Source organism: Schistocerca nitens, chromosome 9 (assembly GCF_023898315.1).
Source record: "Schistocerca nitens isolate TAMUIC-IGC-003100 chromosome 9, iqSchNite1.1, whole genome shotgun sequence".
Lineage (NCBI taxonomy): Eukaryota > Metazoa > Arthropoda > Insecta > Orthoptera > Acrididae > Schistocerca > Schistocerca nitens.
The window spans coordinates 83,051,649-83,073,890 of NC_064622.1; the positions used below are offsets into that span (position 1 = coordinate 83,051,649).

General features: G+C 41.3%; 1 protein-coding gene across 7 annotated transcripts in view; it reads right to left on the reverse strand.

The window, feature by feature from the left end:
- Positions 1 to 2,201: 2,201 nt before the first annotated feature.
- The window catches only part of LOC126203475 (zinc finger protein 420-like), a 164,757-nt gene continuing 144,716 nt past the window's right edge, over positions 2,202 to 22,242 (reverse strand). For all 7 annotated transcript variants that reach the window (XM_049937799.1, XM_049937795.1, XM_049937794.1 and 4 more), the window contains one exon: positions 2,202 to 2,538. In XM_049937799.1, coding sequence (XP_049793756.1) covers positions 2,427 to 2,538 — 112 coding nt within the window. In that variant the 3' untranslated portion in view covers positions 2,202 to 2,426. The remainder of the gene's footprint in view (positions 2,539 to 22,242) is intronic.

Genomic DNA, 22,242 nt, shown 5'->3' on the forward strand with positions numbered 1-22,242 from the left:
CACCATATAAATAAGAAGTGAGATGCAGTTCACCTTCTCATATTATCTTCAAAATACATCTCAAGACATGATAAATGAGGATAGCTGTCTATTCATATACTGCCTCTCCATACCACGTGCCTAACAGATCTGACATGTAACTTCATAATTAATAATTACAATACATTTATTATTTTTGACATTTTGCTTTCTTAGATTTCATGGAGCTCTTTCCTCCAGTCCACTCACTCTGTGGAACTCCTCCCTCCAACTCAACAGGTAGGGTCGCTAACTGCCACTCACTTCTGTACAGTCACTGGTTCATTAGCTCTGGTATCAGCAGCTACAGTTTTTAAACACCTCCCACAGTGGGGTGCACACCACTACTCTGTCATGAACATCTTTTCTCTTACATGTATTTAAGTTTGTGATACCTCTCATTCAAGGAATGGGATGTATCATTACACTTCTTGTTCTTTAAGTATATGCAGAGAGTGATGTTTCAGCGAGTCAAATGGTAGGAGCCAGATGCCAGCCAATTATTGTTTTTTCCTCAAGCACAACGTGCTCTCTGTGCAGCTCACTCTTTAAGTACAGGGTTATTACAAATGATTTAAGTGATTTCACAACTCTACAATAACTTTATTATTTGAGATATTTTCACAATGCTTTGCATACACATAGAAAAACTCAAGAAGTTTTTTTAGGCATTCACAAATGTTCGATATGTGCCCCTTTAATGATTCGGCAGACATGAAGCCGATAATCAAGTTCCTCCCACACTCGGCGCAGCATGTCCCCATCAATGAGTTCGAAAGCATCGTTGATGCGAGCTCGCAGTTCTGGCACGTTTCTTGGTAGAGGAGGTTTCAACACTGAATCTTTCACATAACCCCACAGAAAGAAATCGCATGGGGTTAAGTCGGGAGAGCGTGGAGGCCATGATATGAATTGCTGATCATGATCACCACGACCGATCCATCGGTTTTCCAATCTCCTGTTTAAGAAATGCCGAACATCATTATGGAAGTGCGGTGGAGCACCATCCTGTTGAAAGATGAAGTCGGCGCTGTCGATCTCCAGTTGTGGCATGAGCCAATTTTCCAGCATGTCCAGATACACGTGTCCTGTAACGTTTTTTTCGCAGAAGAAAAAGGGGCCGTAAACTTTAAACCGTGAGATTGCACAAAACACGTTAACTTTTGGTAAATTGTGAATTTGCTGCACGAATGCGTGAGGATTCTCTACCGCCAAGATTCGCACATTGTGTCTGTTCACTTCACCATTAAGAAAAAATGTTGCTTCATCACTGAAAACAAGTTTCGCACTGAACGCATCCTCTTCCATGAGCTGTTGCAACCGCGCCGAAAATTCAAAGCGTTTGACTTTTTCATCGGGTGTCAGGGCTTGTAGCAATTGTAAACGGTAAGGCTTCTGCTTTAGCCTTTTCCGTAAGATTTTCCAAACCGTCGGCTGTGGTACGTTTAGCTCCCTGCTTGCTGTATTCGTCGACTTCCGCGGGCTACGCGTGAAACTTGCCCGCACGCGTTCAACCGTTTCTTCGCTCACTGCAGGCTGACCCATTGATTTCCCCTTACAGAGCTATCCAGAAGCTTTAAACTGCACATACCATCGCCGAATGGAGTTAGCAGTTGGTGGATCTTTGTTGAACTTCGTCCTGAAGTGTCGTTGCACTGTTATGACTGACTGATGTGAGTGCATTTCAAGCACGACATATGCTTTCTCGGCTCCTGTCGCCATTTTGTCTCAGTGTGCTCTCGAGCGCTCTGGCGGCAGAAACCTGAAGTGCGGCTTCAGCCGAACAAAACTTTATGAGTTTTTCTACGTATCTGTAGTGTGCCGTGACCGTATGTCAATGAATGGAGCTACAGTGAATTCATGAAATCGCTTCAATCATTTGAAATAGCACTGTATATGCAGTGACTTGTGAAGAGTGGCTGGTGGCACACTAGCAGCAACAATGTCCTCTGCCCCTGAAATCTGTAATCAAAGTTATTTTATTCAAGCAGTAAAGACGATAAGGCAACCACCAGGCAGCATAGGTGATGGGTTTCAAAGTAAAAGAAACATGGAGAATTCCATTGCTACCAGATGTCATTATCAATCTCCAATAGTATGACTGGATTAGACATTTGTATTTTAGTTTTTTTTTAAATTAATAAACATACTGTATTGATTTGAAGTCAAATAATTCACAAGCCTTTAGACAAAATAATTTTATTCATAAAACAAAATTTTGTCATGGTATTGTGTGTCAGTACTTGGCAAGATAACATTTCACTTGTCTGTCTTTTCAGAATGCCACTATTTACAGTACCACACTTTGATGTTGTACAGCTAAAAAGTCACTCAGTGGCTTTTTGTGACAGTTCTCCAGGTTCTGTTTAAGGCAGAAAAATGTTCTGTTTGGAGGGAATAACCTCTCGTCAGCTAGGAACTGCAGAAATGTTGTTGTCCTCAAACTCTTCAGACATTATTTCCTGGACACTGTTGAAGTCTCCAAGTTCCCTCTTCTGAGCAGCTGCTACATGACGCTGCCTGTAAAACATTTGAAAAATACGTGTATTATTTGTCTTAACAGGAAAAAAAAAAAAAAACATATTAGAGAATTTACTTTAAAACAGGAGTGAAATACATGGAATGTATTTTCATAAAGTCTTTATATTTATTTAGAGCACAGAAGAACACAGACTGGCAAGCACCTACAAAAACCTGCAGTACCAGACCTCAAGCTTCCAACAACAAAAGTGGCTGTTTTCAACTGTTACGAAGGACAAAGTAGTTCCAAGACAACATTGAAAGCAATAAAATAGCACACAGAGCAGCTGATGAATGGAGGGAGAAGAGGAAAGTTAGAAATGCAAACTGCCTTTACAACAGCTGTGATCAAAAGTATGCTGACGAGCAAATCAATTAAAAGACAGCTGTCAAGCTGGAGAATGAGCATTCCTGTACTCATCACAATTGTTACATCTCACATTACCTTCATTGCCTGCTCACACAGAATGAGTAATACAAGACGTTTTATTGTCTTTTATTAGGGCTAAAAGATTGTGAACTTCAGCTACATTAATACTCCATAAGCCACATTATGGTGTATGGTAGAGGTTATTTAGTGTACCGAACAAATACACTCGTTGACTCTTTAAATCACATCGTGATGCAGAATACCTCTCATGCAGTGTGCACCTTCATGATGCTTTTACAGCCATTAAATTAATCTGTAAGGAAATATGCTGCTCTTCACTGGGCCTCTTCTATTTCCTCAATCAACACTGTCTGGTATGGATCCCAGACAGACTAGCAATATTCAACTATTGGTCTAACAAGGGTCTTGTAAGCCACTTTCTCTGGCCGTTAACTATACGTCCTGAGAACCCTTTCAAAGAAACACAAATCTGGCATCTGCTTTATCTGCCATTTGTTTTATGTGGTTGTTCCACTTTATATGGCTTGGTATGTATGCTCTGAGATAATTTATGGATGTAACTACTTCCAGTGATTCTCTGATGATCATGTTATCTCCACTTTTATTACATTACATTTGTTTAATTTGTTTATGTTGAGGGTCACCTGCCAATCCCTGCTATAGGCACTGATCCTCCACAGGTCTTCCGGCATTTCAGTATCATTTTCTAGCATTGCAACTTCTATGTATACAAAAGCATCATCTGCAAAAAGCTGCATGGAACTTCTGATGTTCTCCAGTACGTCTTATATATATATATATTGTGAAACCTACAAAACTCCCTTGAGGTATGCCCAAAGCTACTTTAGCCGTTGAAGATTTCTCACTATTGAGAGGTCAAGGAACATGGTGTCAACCTGGACAGAGATGTATACTGCTTTCTAGGTGTTGTGGATGATCAGAGTGAGCTGGGTTTCACATAATCATTTTCGGGATTCATGTCAATTCCTACAGAGGAGATTTTTTTTGTCTCCAGAAATGTCATAATAAAAAAGCATACAACATATTCAAAATTACTATAGCACACAGATGTCAGAGACACAGGTCTATAGTTTTTTCCATATGTTCGACAACTTTCTTGAAAAACACAGGAGTACTCTGCACTGTACTTCTCCAGTGACCTAAGGAAGTACACTTTTGCTAGATGAGGAGCCTGCTGTATCACATTCCCTATGTAGAATTTTACTAGTATTACTTCAGGTCCACTGGCCTTTCCCCAGTCAAACATTTTCAATTGTTTTTCAATCTTATGGTCACCGAGTTCGATACCTGTCATTCTAGCACTTGTACGATGCATGATGATTTATAGGAGGAACAACAGTATTAACACCCTCAGTAAAACATTTTCTGCAAAAAGTCATTTAGTATTTTGGCATTCTCTCTGTCATCTTCCATATCGATGCCATTATAGTCCCAGAGTCTTCGGACAGAGGGCTTTAATTTATTTACTGACTTAAGATTGCTATTTCATAGGATTTTCTGTCAAGTCAGTGGGTAGAATTTTACTTCCAAATCTGTTGAGTGGTTCATGCATGGCTCTTCTTACGCTAATTTTAGTTTTGTTCAGTTTCCGTTGGTCTGTGATGCTTTTGCTTTGTTTAAATTTACAGTGAGGCTCATAGCAGCTTTCTAACGCATCTGTCAAATCATGGTGTGTCTTTCTCAGCCCTCTCAACTTCACTCAGCACATACCTATCTCTCTAGTGCATTTGTAAAATACTCTCTACCTTTACCCATTGATGTTCAAGATTTTTGGGCCCTGGAGACGAATTTTTTCAATGGCCATTCCAAGTGACGAAATTCTTCTTCTTTTTTTCACTCTTTGTCTCCAGGAATACCTTCCTACCTTTCTTTATATTTCTATTTACAGGCACATTCAGTGATGCTCATCCCCTGCTTTATGCTAACTGAGCTGAAAAGTTCAGGCCTGTTGGTGATCAGGAGACGAAGTTGATTGTCTTCATGAGTCAGTTCTCTGATTAGCTGCACAAGGTAATTTTTGGCCAAAGCATTCAGAATAATTTCACATGATTCCCTGTCCCTATGAACAGCTGTAATCACCCATGTCTCCCAGTCTACAACTGAGAAGCTGAAATCTGCATCTAATAATACAACATGACATGAAATTTACATGAAATCTTTTCCAAGTTTCTCTTCAAATATTCCACCACTATTGTTACTGAGGTACATGATCTTAAAAGCATCGGATGAACATGTTTGATCTTCCTATAACACTTACCTTCGCACTAATTATTTTGCACTTTTTTTTTGAGTCTGTACTTAACTCCCCAAATATTATCCTACTTTTCCAGCTATGGATATACTTCCAAAACCAGTTTTCAACATTCCTTTGCAATATACATTCCAGTTGGAATTTAGAATTTCACTGCTAGTAACATCTGGCTTCTGCCAGCTTTCTGTCCCTAGTACTACATGCGCACTGTTAGCGTTTATAAGAGAGACAACAGCTGGGAAGTTTGTATAGATTTTCCAGCGGTTAACTAATACTAGGAGGGGCAATTGATAAGTAATGCAACATATTTATTTTCTCAGCCAACTTTGGTTGAAAGAACATGGAATTTGCTGTAGAACATCATCATGGAATATTCCCACTTCGGCCCCTACAGTTCCATTAAGTTCTGATAGGTGTCAGTACTATATGTAACCTTAAAAAAAATTGCATCTGTAACAGAGGTGCAATCCAAAAAGAGTTTCTTTTTGCAGAAAACTGGACAATCGCAGATATTCATTGGTGCTTGCCGAATGTCTGTGGAGATCTGACAGTGAACGGAAGCATAGTGAACCTGTCTGATCTCTCAGTGCTAGCCGGCTGCACACACCTGTGAGTCCTGCAATGTTGGAAGATGCAGACAATTTCATTCAAGGTGATCGATGGTTCACGATCAAACTCGCTGCACAGCTGGATGTCTCTGCTGGTGGTGTTGACACACTTTTCCACCAGTGGGGTACTGAAAGGAGTATGTGCACTGCATCTCTTGCCATCTAACAGAAGACCGTAAAGTCAATGAAGGACATCTAACAGAATTTCTTGTGCATTACAAGGCTGATCTGACAAGATTTTGTCAAATATCATCACAGGCCATTACACATGGGTTCACCATCTCGAACTTCAAACAAAACAGCAATCCATGACATGGTGCCACACCGCCTCTCTTCTCAATAAAAAGTTTAAAGCCGTGGCCTCAGATGTTAAGTCATTGTGGCAGGCTTCTGGGACTCCGAAGGGGTTATTCTGTATAATGTCCTCCCTCATGCTGCAATGATGATGGCGTCCTCTTGGGTAAAATATTCCGGAGGTAAAACAGTCCCCCATTCGGATCTCCGGGCGGGGACTACTCAAGAGGATGTCGTTATCAGGGGAAAGAAAACTGGCGTTCTACGGATCGGAGCGTGGAATGTCAGGTCCCTTAATCGGGCAGGTAGGTTAGAAAATTTGAAAAGGGAAATGGATAGGTTAAAGTTAGATATAGTGGGAATTAGTGAAGTTCGGTGGCAGGAGGAACAAGACTTCTGGTCAGGTGACTACAGGGTTATAAACACAAAGTCAAATAGGGGTAATGCAGGAGTAGGTTTAATAATGAATACGAAAATAGGAACGCGGGTAAGCTACTACAAACAGCTTAGTGAACGCATTATTGTGGCCAAGATAGATACGAAGCCCACACCTACTACAGTAGTACAAGTTTATATGCCAACTAGCTCTGCAGATGACGAAGAAATTGAAGAAATGTATGATGAAATAAAAGAAATTATTCAGATAGTGAAGGGAGACGAAAATTTAATAGTCATGGGTGACTGGAATTCGAGTGTAGGAAAAGGGAGAGAAGGAAACATAGTAGCTGAATATGGATTGGGGCTAAGAAATGAAAGAGGAAGCCGCCTGGTAGAATTTTGCACAGAGCACAACTTAATCATAGCTAACACTTGGTTTAAGAATCATGATAGAAAGTTGTATACATGGAAGAACCCTGGAGATACTAAAAGGTATCAGATAGATTATATAATGGTAAGACAGAGATTTAGGAACCAGGTTTTAAATTGTAAGACATTTCCAGGGGCAGATGTGGACTCTGACCACAATCTATTGGTTATGACCTGTAGATTAAAACTGGAGAAACTGCAAAAAGGTGGGAATTTAAGGAGATGGGACCTGGATAAACTGAAAGAACCAGAGGTTGTACAGAGTTTCAGAGAGAGCATAAGGGAACAATTGACAGGAATGGGGGAAAGAAATACAGTAGAAGGAGAATGGGTAGCTTTGAGGGATGAAGTAGTGAAGGCAGCAGAGGATCAAGTAGGTAAAAAGACGAGGGCTAGTAGAAATCCTTGGGTAACAGAAGAAATATTGAATTTAATTGATGAAAGGAGAAAATATAAAAATGCAGTAAATGAAGCAGGCAAAAAGGAATACAAACGTCTCAAAAATGAGATTGACAGGAAGTGCAAAATGGCTAAGCAGGGATGGCTAGAGGACAAATGTAAGGATGTAGAGGCTTATCTCACTAGGGGTAAGATAGATACTGCCTATAGGAAAATTAAAGAGACATTTGGAGAAAGGAGAACCACCTGCATGAATATCAAGAGCTTTGATGGAAACCCAGTTCTAAGCAAAGAAGGGAAAGCAGAAAGGTGGAAGGAGTATATAGAGGGTCTATACAAGGGCGATGTACTTGAGGACAATATTATGGAAATGGAAGAGGATGTAGATGAAGATGAAATGGGAGATACGATACTGCGTGAAGAGTTTGACAGAGCATTGAAAGACCTGATTTGAAACAAGGCTCCCGGAGTAGACAACATTCCATTGGAACTACTGACGGCCTTGGGAGAGCCAGTCATGACAAAACTCTACCATCTGGTGAGCAAGATGTATGAAACAGGCGAAATACCCTCAGACTTCAAGAAGAATATAATAATTCCAATCCCAAAGAGAGCAGGTGTTGACAGATGTGAGAATTACCGAACTATCAGTTTAATAAGACACAGCTGCAAAATACTAACACGAATTCTTTACAGACGAATGGAAAAACTTGTAGAAGCCGACCTCGGGGAAGATCAGTTTGGATTCCATGGAAATACTGGAACACGTGAGGCAATACTGACCTTACGACTTATCTTAGAAGAAAGATTAAGAAAAGGCAAACCTACGTTTCTAGCATTTGTAGACTTAGAGAAAGCTTTTGACAATGTTGACTGGAATACTCTCTTTCAAATTATAAAGGTGGCAGGGGTAAAATACAGGGAGCGAAAGGCTATTTACAATTTCTACAGAAACCAGATGGCAGTTATAAGAGTCGAGGTACATGAAAGGGAAGCAGTGGCTGGGAAGGGAGTGAGACAGGGTTGTAGCCTCTCCCGGATGTTATTCAATCTGTATGTTGAGCAAGCAGTAAAGGAAACAAAAGAAAAATTCGGAGTAGGTATTAAAATCCATGGAGAAGAAATAAAAACTTTGAGGTTCGCCGATGACATTGTAATTCTGTCAGAGACAGCAAAGGACTTGGAAGAGCAGTTGAACGGAATGGATGGTGTCTTGAAGGGAGGATATAAGATGAACATCAACAAAAGCAAAAGGAGGATAATGGAATGTAGTCGAATTAAGTCGGGTGATGTTGAGGTTATTAGATTAGGAAATGAGACACTTAAAGTAGTAAAGGAGTTTTGCTATTTGGGGAGCAAAATAACTGATGATGGTCGAAGTAGAGAGGATATAAAATGTAGACTGGCAATGGCAAGGAAAGCGTTTCTGAAGAAGAGAAATTTGTTAACATCAAGTATAGATTTAAGTGTCAGGAAGTCATTTCTGAAAGTATTTGTATGGAGTGTAGCCATGTATGGAAGTGAAACATGGACGGTAAATAGTTTGGACAAGAAGAGAATAGAAGCTTTCGAAATGTTGTGCTACAGAAGAATGCTGAAGATTAGATGGGTAGATCACATAACTAATGAGGAGGTACTGAATAGGATTGGGGAGAGGAGGAGTTTGTGGCACAACTTGACCAGAAGAAGGGATCGGTTGGTAGGACATGTTTTGAGGCATCAAGGGATCACCAATTTAGTATTGGAGGGCAGCGTGGAGGGTAAAAATCGTAGGGGGAGACCAAGAGATGAATACACTAAGCAGATTCAGAAGGATGTAGGTTGCAGTAGGTACTGGGAGATGGAGAAGCTTGCACAGGATAGAGTAGCATGGAGAGCTGCATCAAACCAGTCTCAGGACCGAAGACCACAACAACAACAAACAATGGTGCAATGATTGTATTGTGCTACCCTCAGGAAATTGAAGAAACGCTTCAGCATGTTCGTTGCCACAAAAATGCAAATGCATGTCTCCTCCTGCATTACAATGCAATGCAGCCAAGAGGAGCTCATAAATCTTCATTGGATTGTTCATCCCCATCCACCCTGCAGCCCATATCTCGCACCTTCCCACTTCCATCTGTTTAGTCCAATAAAAGGTGCACACCGAGGTGGTTATTGATGCAACAAGATGTTGGCTGCAACATCGACCAGTAGAGTGGTACCACGTGGGTACACAGGTCCTCCCAGTAACGTAGCATAGCGCCATCGCATTGACTGGAGATTATGTTGAATAGGATTCTATAGCCAAAAGAATGGAGAATTGTATGGTGTATTGGAAAACTGAATAAAAAAACCTGCTTTAAAAAAAATGTGCTGCATTACTTATTGAACATCCATCATGTATTATAATTCTGCCATGACGAAAGCTACTCTCTTTAATTAACTGAAATAGTAGGTGTCCCTGCCTGAAATTAGAATGTATAATATTGGGTGTGTGGAGGTATTTCCAGTCCTAAAAAAATCCAAATGTGCATACCACACATTCTGTTACCTTAGTAGCAACATCCTGCCTGATGTTGTGACGAAGCAAGCCGGAATTATTTTACTTTCCCTCTTGTTTTGCCATCTGCCTCTTTAAAATTCATTTTTTATTTTTTGGATTAACTACCATTAACATACGCGAGTATAATCTGCATTTACATAAAAGAGAAAGGTTGGCCCTCAGTTTTAAAGAATATAACACCAGATCTAATTTTGTGCTTAGTTTTATGCATGCAATTGATTTTCTAATTTATTTCGATTATGCCTAGTTAGTATTTGTTGCTACAGGGTGAAATCAGTAATTGTTTTGTAACTTAAATTCTATTGTTGACTTATAAACAAATATAAATTCTATAATTATTATATACATTTGGAAGACAAAACACTAGCATTCTTTAAGTATTTATTTCGCTCTATTCACAAATATGTTAGCAAACCCAGCTTGTAATTAATTCCAAAGTAATTAACAGTTTTGTCAAAAGTATTGGTTGTGGAACTATATATGTTAATTTCATGATTTAAACAAATAATTTCGCAAAGCCTTGTAGTAGAGGAAACTGTTGAAAAGAACAGATTTTTCAATATATTCATTTTATTTAATGCGTTAAGTTTTAATTGTAATTTTGATAAATTAAACTTCAAACAATCTGTAGTTTCAGCACCTATTATTGTGAGGATATATAAGGGCCGAATTTTTGGTCCCGAGACAGTCAGCCCACGGCAGAGTTTCAGACAAGGAACCTGTATTAGTTAGAGCAACAACAATGCATCAGTGAAATAAGTGTAACACAATTAGGCCGTGTGTTAAAACAATGACAGAGACAGTGTTGCTCCATACGTACCTTTCAAAATTCTTCAAGAACTGTGAACTTTGTGGTTAAGTTTTTACTGCTTGTAGATGTCCAACAGTAAACTATTGCAGCAGTATGTGGAGGTGTGCCTACAAACTATTAATGAGGCTTATGGAAAGTTAAAACAATGGTGCACTGGCCATCTATAAGTGCGTATTATTGGGGGGTTGTGAACAGTGAAAGTAAACTACGGTGAAATGAAACTGTGCACCTGTCGGCTACATTACTTAAAATAGTCAGTGTTGCACTTCCACACCCCATTATTCAGCCCATACCACAATGCAGTACATCAACACCAAAGACAAAAAATGAAGAAATAAAAGAAGGCAATAGTCACAACCTGTTACGGAGCTCCTATATTCTCCACCCAAAAGCAAAGGTCAAGGAATCTGCATCCAAGATAATCACAAAAATATCTGAGTCTCTCCCTTAAGCCTTCCACTCTGCTCCAAAGTAAAAGATCATGACTGGTTCTGGGAATGATGCTACAAATATGCTAGCTCTGCTTTCACCCAGAAGCAAGGCTGTCTTCACCAAAGCAGCTTGCCAATAGGCCTCTGAGCCCAGGCAGCAGGCATCATGCATATTCAATCACTGCCAGTAGAGCCATCTCCATATTTCGGACGTGACCCCCCCCCCCCCCCCACCTTATTTTGGAGCTCCCAATGCACGGTATCCCACACTCTACAATTGTCCGGACCTTTTAGGAAGATTGGTCCCAGTCTTAACGAGACACCCCTTGCTGGCTCAGATGTACTTTCAGCAGTGGACAATACCTCAAATCTGTTTTAAAGGTATAAGAGGATAGCCGTGATGATGATGATTTGGGTTGAGGGCGAGCTCGACATCATGGTCATCAGTACCCTGATGAAAAGTCAACATGATATCTCATTGGTGGGGATGAAGGCTGTCCCCACATGCGGAGCATTTTATAACGTACTAAAATCTGAGGCCTGACAGCACACAAAATTTCACCACTCTTAACACTGGTATCAGTACCTGCGAGGATGGTGGTCAGATCTTCAGCAAGACTGAGGGCTGCCCTAATATCCGTATACAGGACACACGTAGCCACAATGTGCTGAACTGAAAGCAGCACACCACAAACTACACAGAATGGTGGATCCTCCCGCCGGAGGAGGAAGCCACGTGTGGAAGGGCTATGCCCAATGCGCAGTCTGGTAAGCAAAACCTCCTTCCAGCGGCGAGGCTGACACGAAGTCCACCAAGCCTTTGTGGTTGATTCGAGTGACCTCAGTTTGTTGTCCGACACCTGCAACCATTCAGTCTCCTACTGATGCATGATGCATCTGCCAGAAAAAGAAATAATTGTGTGCAACAGGATGGGACACTGATGGACAACACCGTCCCACCATGCTTCCTTAGCAGCTTGGTCAGCCATGTCGTTACCCTGTATCCTAACGGGGGCAGATACCCAGTAAAAGATCACCACCTTGCCACGGCATTGGAGCCACTGTAAGGAGTCATGAATGAGCTGAATCAGCAGGTCTACCGGATACATTTGGTGAAGTGCTTGCAGTGAACTAAGAAAGTCAGAACAGACAAGAAAACTCGTACAGTGATGTCTGTGAACCCTCTCTAGTGCCATCAGAATGTCATATAACTCCGCATCATAATTTGTAAATTGTTCTGGAAGATGCATTTCAAAAAACCCTATCAGGGAAAACCACAGAACAACCGAGAGCATTCTCTTGCTGGGTTCCATCTGTATAATAACGATAAAACTATGGTACATACTTAAAATAGACGAAAACAAAGTTGTAGCTTAAAATCACTTTGGGCCTCTGAAGACACCAAGAGTGGTGGTTCACCATCCTCTGCACACAGTCTCTGAACTGGACTGGTCCGAAAGGCTCCAGTCGATATCTGAATGCCCTCGTGGTGTACAGCATCTAACATCCAAAGGTAGGAAGGACGGGCCGATCCGTAGACCATGCTGCCATAGTCTAAGTGTGATCGAACAAATGCCCTATAAAACTGCTGGAGCCAGTCCTGTAAGCTCCCCATGTTTTCCACCAGGGCATTTCAAAAGTCTTGAAAACGTAAAATATGGTCCACTATTGTAAGCTCTGGTTGGTTAAAACTCCGATGAGCACAATTAAAATTGACACACATAGTCTTCTCAGGTGAGAACTGAAAACCAGTTGTCTAGGCCCAGGTTTCCAGCCTCCTAATGGTCAGCTGTAGCTGCCTCGTTGTCGTCGTCTTAAGATCAGAGGAAGAGTAGAAGATTACAAAGTCATCCACAAACAAAGAGCATTTGACAGGGCTCCTGACTGCAGAGGAAATGCCATTGATAGTGATGGCAAACAATGTGACACTGGTGACACTGCCCTGGGGTACACCATTCTCCTGAACAAAGCAATCAGACATGGCATCGCCAATGTGATAACGAAAACGCCAGTCCTTGAGAAAGGATTGGATCAGAAGCAGCAAGCGTCCACGTAGTTCCCATTCATGAAGTTGGCGAGGGATGTTGTACCTCCAAGTACTGTCATATGCTTTTTCGAGGTCAAAAAACACACAAACTAAATGGTTTCGGCATAAGAAGGACTCCTTTATCACTGTCTCCAGTAGAATTAAGTTGTCAAGAATGGAACGGTAACGCCCGAAACCGCACAGGGAGCAGCTCAGGTGACCTCAGGACTCGAGCAGCCAGATGAGGCGGCAGTTGACCATGCGTTGAAGAGTCTTACCCATACAACTGGTAAGGGCAACACTCAGATAATTGTTAGGGGCGCTACGGTCCTTGCCTGGTATCCAGAATGGAATTAATATTGCCTCCTTCCAAGTCGTGGGGTACTGTCCATTAAAACAGATCTGATTTAAACAAGAGAGGAGATGACCTTTCGCTTCAGGGCACAGATGACGAAGCATGGTATAACGGATCTCATCAGGTCCTGGAGCAGTATCTCTGGCTGCAGATAAAGCCGATTCCAGTTCCCACATGGAGAATGGAAGGTTGTAGACTTCCTCATTACGTGAGAAGAAATTGAGCTTCTTCATCTCTGCAGCCCGACGGAATACCTGAACAGCAGGAGCTTGTCTGGATGACTTAGTAATGGTAAAGAAGTGTCCACCGAGACCCCATTATTTGACAAGGCCTTAAGGGGACGTGGACTACCCTTGCCTGAAATCCATCTTATTGATTCCCAAATGTGCGCAGTGGAAGTGGACTGATTAATGGAAGTCGTGAATTCCCTCCAGAAAGCCCTCTTCCGTTCTTTGATAACACACCTTGCATGTGCTCCCACAGATCTGAAGGCACGAAGACTGTCTATAGTTGGGCACTGTTTGAAGTTCCGCAGAACTGTCCGTCTGGCCCTGATTGCCAATCGACAGTCGTCATTCCACCAAGGTACAGGCCATCATCTGAGGTGGTTACTAGACCTGGGGATGGACTCTGTGGCAGCCCTTTGGATCTCATGAATGATATGGGCCACCACCTCCTGTGCACAATCCTTTCATTCAAAAATAGCCTGTCAACTGTATTGTAACCAATGTGCCCTTTGTATCAGCCATCTGCGTGGTCTCTGGTCTCCTGCTGGCCACTGTCCTAGGCAGCACACAAATCCACACTGAGAAGTGGTCACTAGAACATAAATCTGGAGTCACTTCCCACTGAACTGAGTCTGCAATAGCTGGGGAACAAAAATAAAGATCAATAGCTGAAAAAGACCCTGTAGCTGTGGAGAAGTGAGTCACCTGACCCACATTCAGAAGGCAGATATTCTCAGAATGGATGTCGCTCGATCATTCGATCCCTGGAACAAGTAATAGTCAAGCCCCACAGCACACTGTGGGCATTGAAGTCCCCCACAAGGAGGAATGGGTGTGGGAGTGCCTGGAAGAGGTCTGCCAGTGCTTCCGCATCCAAAGTGTCATTGGGGGGGCAGGTACAAAGAACACACTGTGATAGTAAAAACTGGTGCGAGAACTTTCACAGCAATTGCTTGCATGGTTGTCGTAAGAGGCACAGGAGAGGAGTGGTATCTGTCGTCAAGGAAAATAACCACTCCACCTTTAGCCCTGTCTCCTGTAGTATCGTCCTTCCGGTGTATGTGGTAGCCCCATAATGCAGGCGTGTGTGACTAAGATGCGTCTCTTAAGCAGATGCAGAAAGGTTTATCCTGAACCAGCAGCTGCAATTCTTTCAAATGAGAGTGATATCCATTCAAATGCCACTCCAACACAGCAGTCCCTATAGAAGCCATTGGTTAGCGATGGTAGTTCTTTTCTTTCTCCCTCGGAGGCGGTGATTTACTTGGGAGGTCAGGGGGAACGTTAGCTGGTTCCGTGCTCTCAGGTTCCTCCAATTGGAAGTCCATATCCCCAAGAGCATAGTCATCATCAGAAAGTGAGAGAGTTCGTCGATCCAAAGGTTTACCTACCGCTTTCTTGGACCTAGAACTACTTTTCGAAGGACATTTTTCTGTACTGACAGGAGGAGGTGGCTGCCTGGGTTGCGGGGATGGCTTAGTTGGCTTCTGATGTTGGGGAGTGGTATGTGGCTTAGATGGTAAGCCTACTGCTAACAGCTTCCAAACAACATCAGTTGCAAGTGGAGCATTTCCCCCACAGGTGCATTGACAAATGCATGTGCTTGTACTGGAATCTGTGGTCTGAGTTTGTGTGGAGGCATCACACTTAGCTATTGGTGTCTTAAGGGCTGATGCAAAAGAAGTAGCAAAAACCAGTGGTTGCATGGCTTTGTAGGCCATTTTAGCTTCACCATAGGGTATGCGTCTCTCTCTACTTTCAACTCTCGAATTTTCTTTACCTCGTTGCTTTCTGCTCCACACTGAGTGATCCCCAGAGCAGTTTACATATTTTGGAGGACTTGTGTGAGAAGTCCCATACTCATGAGTGGAGCCTCCACAATTTCCACACATAGCCTTCCCATTACATCCCATAGTGGTATGGCAAAATCTTTGACATTTACAGCATCGCATGGGGTAAAGAACAAACAGATGAACCTTAAGGCACACATAGCCTGCAAGGATATATTCAGGTAAATTGGGAGTACTAAACATTAGAATAAACGTTGCCGACTTTTCCAATTTGCCATTGACTCTCTGCATATACTTCTGCACCTCCGTGATGCCCACATTCATCCACTCTTCACTGAACTCCGCGGGGTGCACCTCCATTGTATTGGAACCACGCCCTTACTATAGTTAAGGGTGTTATGCAATTCAGCCTTGGCTGAATTGCACCTAAGGCCTTACACCTAAGGCCTTACATACCAGAAGCTTAGGTATTTGGTTATAATTAGCAGTTTCATCTAAAAATGTTCCATTAAGAAGTTGTTCGACACTTTTCAGAGACCCAGCAATACCTTCCAATGCCTTGTGAATATGTTGTTGTTGTGGTCTTCAGTCCTGAGACTGGTTTGATGCAGCTCTCCATGCTACTCTATCCTGTGCAAGCCTCTTCATCTCCCAGTACCTACTGCAACCTACATCCTTCTGAATCTGCTTAGTGTATTCATCTCTTGGTCTCCCTCTACGATTTTTACCCTCCACGCTGCCCTCCAATGCTAAATTTGTGATCCCTTGATGCCTCAAAACATGTCCTACCAACCGATCCCTTCTTCTAGTCAAGTTGTGCCACAAACTTCTCTTCTCCCCAATCCTATTCAACACCTCCTCATTAGTTACGTGATCTACCCACCTTATCTTCAGCATTCTTCTGTAGCACCGCATTTAAAAAGCTTCTATTCTCTTCTTGTCCAAACTATTTATCGTCCATGTTTCACTTCCATACATGGCTACACTCCATACAAATACTTTCAGAAACGACTTCCTGAAACTTAAATCTATACTCGATGTTAACAAATTTCTCTTCTTCCGAAATGATTTCCTTGCCATTGCCAGTCTACATTTTATATCCTCTCTACTTCGACCATCATCAGTTATTTTACTCCCTAAATAGCAAAACTCCTTTACTACTTTAAGTGTCTCATTTCCTAATCTAATCCCCTCAGCATCACCCGATTTAATTTGACTACATTCCATTATCCTCGTTTTGCTTTTGTTGATGTTCATCTTATACCCTCCTTTCAAGACACTGTCCATTCCGTTCAACTGCTCTTCCAAGTCCCTTGCTGTCTCTGACAGAATTACAATGTCATCGGCGAACCTCAAAGTTCTCATTTCTTCTCCATGGATTTTAATACCTACTCCGAATTTTTCTTTTGTTTCCTTTACAGCTTGCTCAACATACAGATTGAATAACATCGGGGAGAGGCTACAACCCTGTCTCACTCCTTTCCCAACCACTGCTTCCCTTTCATGCCCCTCGACTCTTATAACTGCCATCTGGTTTCTGTACAAATTGTAAATAGCCTTTCGCTCCTTGTATTTTACCCCTGCCACCTTTATAATTTGAAAGAGGGTATTCCAGTTAACGTTGTCAAAAGCTTTCTCTAAGTCTACAAATGCTAGAAATGTAGGTTTGCCTTTTCTTAATCTTTCTTCTAAGATAAGTCGTAAGGTTAGTATTGCCTCACGTGTTCCAACATTTCTACGGAATCCAAACAGATCTTCCCCGAGGTCCGCTTCTACCAGTTTTTCCATTCGTCTGTAAAGAATTCGCGTTAGTATTTTGCAGCTGTGACTTATTAAACTGATAGTTCGGTAATTTTCACATCTGTCAACACCTGCTTTCTTTGGGATTGGAATTATTATATTCTTCTTGAAGTCTGTGGGTATTTCGCCTGTCTCATACATCTTGCTCACCAGATGGTAGAGTTTTGTCATGACTGGCTCTCCCAAGGCCATCAGTAGTTCTAATGGAATGTTGTCTACTCCCGGGGCCTTGTTTCGACTCAGGTCTTTCAGTGCTCTGTCAAACTCTTCACGCAGTATCTTATCTCCCATTTCATCTTCATCTACATCCTCTTCCATTTCCATAATATTGTCCTCAAGTGCATCGCCCTTGTGTAAACCCTCTATATACTCCTTCCACCTTTCTGCCTTCTGCCTTCCCTTCTTTGCTTAGAACTGGGTTGCCATCTGAGCTCTTGATATTCATACAAGTGGTTCTCTTCTCTCCAAAGGTCTCTTTAATTTTCCTGTAGGCAGTATCTATCTTACCCCTAGTGAGACAAGCCTCTACATCCTTACATTTGTCCTCTAGCCATCCCTGCTTAGCCATTTTGCACTTCCTGTCGATCTCATTTTTGAGACGTATGTATTCCTTTTTGCCTGCTTCATTTACTGCATTGTGAATATAGAAAGGGGAAATCTTCTCAGAGCTTCCCCCGTTTTGCTTGATTACAATGAAAGTGTTATGGCACACTAATGCCCTGTTACTATTACTCCGAGGCTTCTTTTCGGGAGGACTGACCAATCGAGCTCTCTTTGAAGAGTGGGTGTAGGTGCTGCCTGACGGTACACCTCTGTCATCAGGAGTAGTAGTTTCATGAGACAGTTCCATGAGGATCCCACGAGCTAGGGAAACAACCATCGGCCGAGGCAGAGCCCTGCATGCCTGAGCAAGCCTGATACAACTGGGAGGCAGCAGGTGCCCCAGAGGTTGTCCGTTAAAGACTGTTTCAACTCAACAGCCATTCATCTCCTCAGCACATAGCACGCAGCACACCTTGAGGTAGGTTTTTTTTTTTTTTTTTTATAGAGGTGTGTACCTTCCTCATGGTCCAGGTGGTGAAGCCAAGACCCCCGTTTTCCGAAACACACAACATTCCATCGCTGCACCGCACAGTGGTCGTTGAAATATGACCACAGCTTATAGTGACAAGAGGACTGGTGGCGCTTACCAGTCCCCAGCTCAGGAACCCCGGGGGTGCCAAGCCCATGCTCAGCAAATGATTGCTGAGCTCCTGAGGGAAGGATAGCCATATGGCCAGTATTCATTTACACCTTCAACCCCACCACTGTTTGCCAACAATGAATGTCAACTGGCCAGGACGGGCAAATGTTAAGCACTGCAACATCAGGGACTCCAGGTGATGCTACAGGCTCAAGAGCTGCCAAAGCATTTGTTTTATGTGCCCCAACACCACCATACCCCTGAGCAGCATCCTGAAGCCCGTCCACCATAGCTGACACAGCTTCTTACAGACACTGGCCAAATCCTCTGCATTCATACACAACAGGCACAGTCCCATCCATCTTTAATCAATGTTCATCTATAGCACAGGGGACATAATACTAATCCAAGCAGTTGCTGGATAAAATTGAAGTGCTTCTGGTACGCTCCTCCTGGTTTTCAGTACACTCCAAAGTAAGCTCACACGAAAGCACTATGTTAGTGGAAAAATTTACAATAAGTTAGGAGGGACAAGTCAACACTGTAAAATATGCAGGGACAGTTCACTTCCTCACACAACGTGAGAAGAAAAAACTAAACTAAATCCTATGTACAAACAGAAACTGCTGCTGCTCTTGGAATGTCTGCTCAACTAACTGGCTGAGGCTACAATGACTATGTGAGCATCGTGTTCAATGGTCAAAAGATTCATTTTTATGTACTACAGGCTATGTCAAGAGCCAAGATGGAAAACTGTCAGCACCTGAGTCGAGAGCCACAGTCAAGTACACAAGAACTGCAAGAAAGACTGTTGTCTAACTGTGGTTGAAATAGTGCATAGACAGATTAAAACTGTGTACATTTTAATCTGTCAGGAAGAAGTATTATTATTTCTTTACTTTCTCAGACTTTTTAGAAGTCTGGTTAAGAATGGAGTGACGCGGACCTTTATCAAGCGTCACTTCCTTTTTGCTGTACGGTACATGTTATATTGCATTTAGGAACTTTCGGGTAATTGAACATGTATCAATAATTACGGATTTCTGTAATTGTATATATATGTTTGGATGTAGCTGTATTGCATTGATGTATTGGTGGATATTGTGTGGTATGACTCCTGTAGTTGATAGTATAATTGGTATGATGTCAACTTTATCCTGATGCCACATGTCTTTGACTTCCTCAGCCAGTTGGATGTATTTTTCAATTTTTTCTCCTGTTTTCTTTTGTATATTTGTTGTATTGGGTATGGATATTTCGATTAGTTGTGTTAATTTCTTCTTTTTATTGGTGAGTATGATGTCAGGTTTGTTATGTGGTGTTGTTTTATCTGTTATAATGGTTCTGTTCCAGTATAATTTGTATTCATCATTCTCCAGTACATTTTGTGGTGCATACTTGTATGTAGGAACTTGTTGTTTTAAAAGTTTATGTTGTAAGGCAAGCTGTTGATGTATTATTTTTGCGACATTGTCATGTCTTCTGGGGTATTCTGTATTTGCTAGTATTGTACATCCGCTTGTGATGTGATCTACTGTTTCTATTTGTTGTTTACAAAGTCTGCATTTATCTGTTGTGGTATTAGGATCTTTAATAATATGCTTGCTGTAATACCTGGTGTTTATTGTTTGATCCTGTATTGCCATCATGAATCCTTCTGTCTCACTGTATATATTGCCTTTTCTTAGCCATGTGTTGGATGCGTCTTGATCGATGTGTGGCTGTGTTAGATGATACGGGTGCTTGCCATGAAGTGTTTTCTTTTTCCAATTTACTTTCTTCGTATCTGTTGATGTTATGTGGTCTAAAGGGTTGTAGAGGTGGTTATGAAATTGTAGTGGTGTAGCCGATGTATTTATATGAGTGATTGCTTTGTGTATTTTGCTAGTTTCTGCTCGTTCTATAAAGAATTTTCTTAAATTGTCTACCTGTCCATAATGTAGGTTTTTTATATCGATAAATCCCCTTCCTCCTTCCTTTCTGCTTAATGTGAATCTTTCTGTTGCTGAATGTATGTGATGTATTCTATATTTGTGGCATTGTGAGCGTGTAAGTGTATTGAGTGCTTCTAGGTCTGTGTTACTCCATTTCACTACTCCAAATGAGTAGGTCAATATTGGTATGGCATAAGTATTTATAGCTTTTGTCTTGTTTCTTGCTGTCAATTCTGTTTTCAGTATTTTTGTTAGTCTTTGTCTATATTTTTCTTTTAGTTCTTCTTTAATATTTGTATTATCTATTCCTATTTTTTGTCTGTATCCTAGATATTTATAGGCATCCGTTTTTTCCATCGCTTCTATGCAGTCGCTGTGGTTATCCAATATGTAATCTTCTTGTTTAGTGTGTTTTCCCTTGACTATGCTATTTTTCTTACATTTGTCTGTTCCAAAAGCCATACTTATATCATTGCTGAATACTTCTGTTATCTTTAGTAATTGGTTGAGTTGTTGATTTGTTGCTGCCAGTAGTTTTAGATCATCCATGTATAGCAAATGTGTGATTTTGTGTGGGTATGTTCCAGTAATATTGTATCCATAATTTGTATTATTTAGCATGTTAGATAATGGGTTCAGAGCAAGGCAGAACCAGAAAGGACTTAATGAGTCTCCTTGGTATATTCCACGCTTAATCTGTATTGGCTGTGATGTGATATTATTTGAATTTATTTGGATATTAAGTGTGGTTTTCCAATTTTTCATTACTATGTTTAGGAACTGTATCAATTTAGGATCTATTTTGTATATTTCCAATATCTGTAGTAACCATGAGTGGGGTACACTATCAAAAGCTTTTTGGTAATCAATGTATGCGTAGTGTAGCGACCTTTGTTTAGTTTTAGCTTGATATGTCACCTCTGCATCTATTATCAGTTGCTCTTTACATCCTCGTGCTCCTTTGCAACAGCCTTTTTGTTCTTCATTTATAATTTTGTTCTGTGTTGTATGTGTCATTAATTTCTGTTTAATGATTGAAGTTAATATTTTGTATATTGTTGGTAGGCATGTTATGGGGCGATATTTAGCTGGGTTCGCTGTGTCTGCTTGATCTTTAGGTTTCAGATAAGTTATTCCATGTGTAAGTGTATCAGGGAATGTGTATGGGTCTGCAATGTAACTGTTAAATAATTTAGTTAGATGTGAATGTGTTGAGGTGAACTTCTTTAACCAGAAATTTGCTATTTTATCATTTCCAGGGGCTTTCCAATTGTGAGTAGAATTAATTGCTTGGGTGACTTCATGTTGCAAAATTTTCACTTCAGGCATTTGTGGTATCATCTTGTATGTGTCTGTTTCTGTTTGTATCCACCGTGCATGCCTGTTATGTTGTACCGGGTTTGACCATATGTTGCTCCAGAAGTGTTCCATGTCTGTTATGTTTGGTGGATTGTTTATTTTAATGTGTGTGTTATCTATTGTCTGGTAAAATTTCTTTTGGTTTGTGTTGAATGTTTGGTTTTGTTTCCTTCTATTTTCACTTTTTTTGTATCTTCTGAGTCGTTTGGCTAATGCTTGTAATTTCTGCTTCTTTTCGTCTAATTGCTCTGTCGCTTCTTGTTGTGAGATTTTACCTAACCTTTTTCGTTTTTTTTTCCGAGATTTCATTTCTTATAAATTGTGTTAGCTGTCCGATGTCTTTTCTCAGTTTTTCTATTCTGATCTGTAGCCTGTGTTGCCATGCTGGTTTTGTGGGTTTCTTCTGTGTGTTGGTTGGTTCTGATCTCTGTCTAGTGTGTATATTTAGTGTAGTGAGTGCTCCAATATAAAC